The following is a 6513-nucleotide window of genomic DNA, read 5'->3' as shown; positions in this document are numbered from 1 at the left end:
CATATACCTTCGAATTGGTAGCCTACTGCGTGGAAGAGTTGCTAACTACAGATCCCATAATACAATTTTGCTAACTACAAGCCAGAAAAGACATGGAGCTATACCAGTCTTCCAAATTTGTTTGATTAAATAATTCCAAGTAACCAGGCATAAATCATCATAAAATAAACGGATAAAAAACATCTTTACTTAACGAACTATGTGCATTCTCCAAATAACCAATCATAAATCACCATGCAGCTTGATAACCACTTAGCAGCAAGCCTGGGCGTGATGTGTTGGGCAGGGAAGCATATGAATTGTAAGGGGATCTCGAAAACAGTACGCAACCTAACGAATCCCTCCTCATGCTTTCCACTGAGAAAACCTTAATCAGGACGAACCAAATCGTGCGCATCTGGGGGTGAGATTGGAACGGATACTGACCTTCTGCCGCCATCGACGAAGCAGATCAGCTACAAGAACCGCCCGACGAAGCAGAACCCCGGCGAAAGAAGGGACGGGGAGCGAGACTCCAGGGAGACTTGGGGGAAACTCGGGGGAAGCAGGAGGGAGGACTGGTTTCCTCAGGCGACGGAGAAGCCGACCCAGAAGAGAAGAACGAAGATGCAAAAGAAATGGAAACAGTAAAGCGGGATATGGGCCGGCCCAAACAGTGCGAGGGGTGTGCGGCACGCCGTATACACCGACCCATGCGGCGCAGGCACCAAGCTGCACACCCCAGGCGGTGTGATTTGGGCCGGCCCACGGGTCGTTCTCACTTTTCTTTACTTTTTCAATTTTTATTTACTTTTCTGTTTTTTCCATTTTAATTTTTTCAAAAGCTGAATATTTTTAAACACGGATTTTCAAATCTTGTTTGTTTTCAAATTTTAATTTATTAAAAAACTGAATATATTATTCAAATCTGTATGGCTTTCAAATTTTATTTCTTAAATATATATTTTTAAAAATTCGAATATTCAATCTTAGAATGTTAAAAAACAATTGAACATTTTTTATATTTTTTTGGGATTGAACTTTTTTCTCAACAATTTTTTAAATCTTTCTGAATATTTTTCAAATTTGGAAATTTTTTAGATTGTGCATTTTACGGATGTGAACATTTTTCAAATTTGAACATTTTTAGATTCAATTATTTGTTAAATTTGAGTATTTTGAAATTTTTGAAATTTATAGTTTTTTTGTTTAAACATTTTTTAAGTTGAATATTTCTGAAATACAACATTTTTCAAATATGAAATTTTTTACAATTAAACATTTTATATATAAATATTTGTTAAATTTGGACATTTTTAAAAGTGCACATTTGGAAATATAATTTTTTTTAAATCTTTAGAAATAAAAATGAAACAAAAAATAAAAAGAAATGGGAAAAAGAAAAAGAAAACACAAAATAGCAAACAACAAACTCGCAAAAAACAAAACGCGAAGTAGGCCGACCAGGCCGGCCCATACCGCGCGCGCAGGGTGTGCGGCACGCGGTACCAGCTGACATGGTCAGCATATTGGTTTCGCGTAGAAATTGTACTGATTCTCTTTTTGGGACCAAAAGTATATAGACGCTTTTGGTCCATTAGATTGACCAAAATGAATGGCTGATGTTTAAAACGGATGGAGTAGTTTTCTCATATGGGGATCCTCCTATATATGGTATATATGGGAGACCGATCGATGGATGGTATTGGTATCCTCTTTGTAATGCCTATGGGCTATGGTAAGTATATTCCATCGTTTGGTTTTGGAAATTCGAATCAAGAATTTAGTTCAAGGATATATACTGGAGTGATTAGTAGCTTCATTTGGCTTGTGTTATTCTCTAGCCACGGGTGCGCATGGACATGAAATGTACATTGGGTACGTAGACGTACACTCGAGGTTGATCATCATCCTGAATGGTACACGTACGGGCGTATGCCAAGATATGGTTAGATTTTACATCGGTAAAGCTACTATGAGGGTAAGCACGTCAGCCGCGCGGCACATCAATCTTTACGCCGTACTCCCGATCGAGGTCGCCGATCAGCACTCACTAGCTGTTATGAGCGGCCGCATCGGTGAGAGCGAGGGCGATGGAACAGAGCTTCCCGAGGTCGCCGATCCTGTGGATGATGGTGGGGTCGGCGCCACCCTCCGTGTGGCACCCGTCCATGCACGTCTCGCCGTCGGCCCTCGCCGCCTTCACCCACGCCTTCACGCGGGCCACGTCCCTGTGCTCCACGATCGCCACCCTCGACAGCGTCAGCTCCGCCACCGCCGCCTGGAACTTGCCCACGCACCGCTCCAGGCAACCCAGCGGCATCCCGCCGGGCATCTTCTCCAGGTTCTTCACGAACAACACCGCCGACCCGCCGCTCTCGGCGGCCAGCGTCACCGCCTGCTCCGCCAGCGCCGGCAGGGTCGTCTCCGGTGGCCCCGCCTTTGCCGACAGCGCGTGCGTGCAGTAGGACGGGTGCTTCGTGTACTTGCGGCACGCCTCGTCGACGGTGATGGCCGCGGTGCTCCGGAAGGAGATCGAGACGGCAAGGACGACTACGACGAGGGAGACGAAGTGACGGCGAGGAGAAGAAGACGCCATGTTATCGATCGGTCGATCTTCTGTTGGGTGGTGAGAAATGAAGGAAAAGAATTCCTTGCCCCCGCTGAGTGCTCATGGTGTTGTTATAGAGCGTGCCGCGTGCGGCCGAAGCGGAACTGCACGTTGCATGCATGCGAACTTGGGCGTACGGACAGCGTCCACGTCATCCCGTCAACGAACGGTCACAGCGTTGACCTGATAAATTTAGCCTGCCGGTCCGGGTCAATGCGCCAGCCCATAAATTGCTGATAAATACGAGTATGCTGTAACAGAAATCCCGTAAGTCTAGCATTTTTGAGCAACCTACAGGGGATTATCGGATGTCCCCGAAGGGACAGGGCACATGATTATCGTCAGACCGTACAGATATGGGAGTGAGTCAACGTTAATTAGGGTACCTTCTGCATTCTTTACTGGAAAAAAGCTGAACTAACTTTTACCAAAATAAAGATATCATTAGAAAAGTTACTTTATTTTATTTGTTGAACTAAAGAGGATAAAGATCGATATACTAATATTGAGCCACCTGCATCCTACAATGCTATGTTATCTGAGGAAGTAATTGTTAGATTATTAGGCAATTTCCGTGTGAGTTTAATTACCGAAAGCAACATTACGTATGCACAAACATACTTAACCATACACATCAGACTAAGCACATGCATCAGATCTGAACATGGAACAAGTAGCAGTGCAAGGTAGGAGAGAAAAAGCACGTACATCGCGACCGGGAAGATCACACTAGTAGTAGCACCACAACCACCATGGGTATTGTTGATGTCGCCCATGGTGTAGTTGGAGTCGTCGATGAAGCAGTCGAACCGACGAAGAAGAGCACGAACAGCAGCGAGCAGTCGCGCCGAGACGCTCCCCAAAAACCTTATCACCCGTCTCCCGGTGCAGGATCTCAACGGACGGAGTTTCGGAGGTCTGCTTTCCCGGACGACTGTGCATGCAGTCTCCGGGATGGGGAAGACTAGAGAGTAGCACAGCAAAAGGAACTCCTCGAGAGAGATGGACTAGAGAGTTCTGAGAACTGTATATTTCTCTAGATCTGATCTGTCTCCTTGTATAGCCTGGGAAGCCGACCCGACCGCGTTGCCACGCGTAGGAAGCCAGGGACACGCGGCGAGCCTGCACATGCAGGTCGACACGTACCCAACTCAGTTAGTGCACCAAGCAAAAATTTAGGCTTTCTTGAGTGTGTCTCGAACTCGAGTCACGAAACGCGACGTGCGTGCGTGACGAGGCGAGGCGAGGGGGGCGGAGGAGGAGGAGTGCGCGAGGGCTCCTTCTATTCTCACTCACTTGGAATGACTAGAACAGCAACCCTTATATACCACTCCAACTCTCTCCCAACTAGCAATGTGGGACTAAACTTTGTCCCCCAAGGCTGTCCCAAGCTGCCAACGTGATGGGCCATGAGATTTCAGAAATTGTAGACTACATGGGCTGCAGCCCATCTACATTTAACAGTAATTCCTTTATTGATGTGAGTTATGATACTACTAATTCTAAAATCACAACATTGGTCCTCAAATGAAATTCCTTTTTAAGTAAGTTGCACGATGGCCCTTGCAAATAGAAAGACGCCCTCTTTAGCATGTGAAAGGTTGTTCATTTGGTAAGTTATGGTGTAATAGAAATTGTAAAGATGAAATTCTAAGTAAAAATGATCCTATAGCTGCCCGGAAAAAATTATGTGGGGTACGTATTCAAAATCTTTTAAATTTATTTTTCCGCTATTTTGAATCAGCTGTTGCTGATTTGGTTAGATTTATTCTAGATACCTTAAAGAATAAGATGTTGTTAGTACTAGTTCTGAGATATGTCTACAAAAGAACTAGTTGCTATATGACTTTAGGAAACTTTTTTCGGCTTCTCTCAGAAGCTACCTCCATCTGGGAGACAGACTTGTGGGAAAAGCTAAGAGAGGGTAGCTTTTGGGAGAAGCTCTTCTAAAAGCCAAAAAGAAGTGAGCCTTTACATTTGCCAATCCTTGGGCGACTCAAAATTCCACGTTTGAATCGGCCAAATTTCATCCCAATGGGGAAATGTTTCTCTTATGTCATGTCCTCATATTATATCTCTTGATTGAAGAATTTTGGCACTCCGGCAGCCGTGATCTCCTTGTTAAACAACTCCAAAAGTCACATTTGCGAGTTTCAAAAAAATGAAAAAAAAATCCAAATGTAGTCACTGATTTATTCCAAAAAGATGCAAAATATCATTTTCAAATACTTTGTATCATTGTTGCCTGCCAAAACCCACCGACGAGCAGCGGCGAGCAACACGAAGAGCCGGGAGGCTTCCAAGACTGCTGGTGGGCCCTGGTCCCTCGACGTCGTCCCGCAATGCTCTGGCACACGTCCTGACGGTCGCAAGGGCGTGCCACCTGACCTATACCTGGTCAGGAAGGTGTTGGATCGCTTCGATTAGCTTCCTGCATGGTAGACACGTAAACATTAAATGAGCCTCGATCGGCTCTCAGGTTACCCTGCTCATCGGCTCGAGGAGCCGATTGACCCATGGTTCATGTTAGATCTTGCAATAACATGGGTGTCCTGCTGATACGTCTCCGACGTATCGATAATTTCTTATGTTCCATGCCACATTATTGATGATATCTACATGTTTTATGCATACTTTATGTCATATTTATGCATTTTCCGGCACTAACCTATTAACGAGATGCCGAAGAGCCAGTTGCTGTTTTCTGCTGTTTTTGGTTTCAGAAATCCTACAAAGGAAATATTCTTGGAATTGGATGAAATCAATGCCCAGGGGCCTATTTTTCCACGAAGCTTTCAGAAGACCGAAGAGGAAACGAAGTGGGGCCACGAGGCGACGACACAACAAGGCGGCGCGGCCTGGGCTTGGGCCGCGCCGGCCTATTGTGTGGCCACCTCGTGTGGCCCCCTGACCTGCCCTTCCGCCTACATATAGTCTTCGTCGCGAAACCCCCAGCACCGAGAGCCACGATACGGAAAACCTTACTGAGACGCCGCCGCCGCCAATCCCATCTCGGGGGATTCAGGAGATCGCCTCCGGCACCCTGCCGGAGAGGGGAATCATCTCCCGGAGGACTCTTCACCGCCATGGTCGCCTCCGGAGTGATGAGTGAGTAGTTCACCCCTGGACTATGGGTCCATAGCAGTAGCTAGATGGTCGTCTTCTCCTTATGTGCTTCATTGTTGGATCTTGTGAGCTGCCTAACATGATCAAGATCATCTATCCGTAATGCTATATGTTGTGTTTGTCGGGATCCGATGGATAGAGAATACTATGTTATGATGATTATCAATCTATTACCTATGTGTTGTTTATGATCTTGCATGCTCTCCGTTATTAGTAGAGGCTCGGCCAAGTTTTTGCTCTTAACTCCAAGAGGGAGTATTTATGCTCGATAGTGGGTTCATGCCTCCATTAAATCCGGGACGAGTGACAGAAAGTTCTAAGGTTGTGGATGTGCTTGTTGCCACTAGGGATAAAACATCGATGCTATGTCCGAGGATGTAGTTATTGATTACATTACGCACCATACTTAATGCAATTGTCTCGTTGTTTGCAACTTAATACCGGAAGGGGTTCGGATGATAACCTGAAGGTGGACTTTTTAGGCATAGATGCATGCTCGGATAGCGGTCTATGTACTTTGTCGTAATGCCCAATTAAATCTCACAATACTTATCATATCATGTATGTGCATTGTCATGCCCTCTCTATTTGTCAATTGCCCGACTGTAATTTGTTCACCCAACATGCTATTTATCTTATGGGAGAGACACCTCTAGTGAACTGTGGACCCCGGTCCTATTCTTTTACATTGAATACAATCTGCTGCAATACTTGTTTTACTGTTCTTCGCAAACAATCATCATCCACACTATACATCTAATCCTTTGTTACAGCAAGCCGGTGAGATTGACAACCTC

At 45.4% G+C, this 6513-nt stretch overlaps 1 protein-coding gene across 1 annotated transcript; it reads right to left on the bottom strand.

The window, feature by feature from the left end:
* Nucleotides 1-2032: 2032 nt before the first annotated feature.
* On the bottom strand, nucleotides 2033-2578 carry LOC124682311 (pectinesterase inhibitor 10-like). The gene has a single exon (XM_047217027.1). The coding sequence runs from the start codon at nucleotides 2576-2578 to the stop codon at nucleotides 2033-2035; it is 546 nt and encodes a 181-aa protein (XP_047072983.1).
* Nucleotides 2579-6513: the final 3935 nt, after the last annotated feature.

Source organism: Lolium rigidum, unplaced genomic scaffold (assembly GCF_022539505.1).
Source record: "Lolium rigidum isolate FL_2022 unplaced genomic scaffold, APGP_CSIRO_Lrig_0.1 contig_8472_1, whole genome shotgun sequence".
Taxonomy (NCBI): domain Eukaryota; kingdom Viridiplantae; phylum Streptophyta; class Magnoliopsida; order Poales; family Poaceae; genus Lolium; species Lolium rigidum.
The sequence above is the reverse complement of the archived record's forward strand: the minus strand, read 5'-3'. Positions and strand labels throughout refer to the sequence as shown.

Bases quoted from the DNA above. Each gene is read 5' to 3' on its own strand.
- LOC124682311 (XM_047217027.1), bottom strand. From the start codon at position 2,578: ATGGCGTCTTCTTCTCCTCGCCGTCACTTCGTCTCCCTCGTCGTAGTC.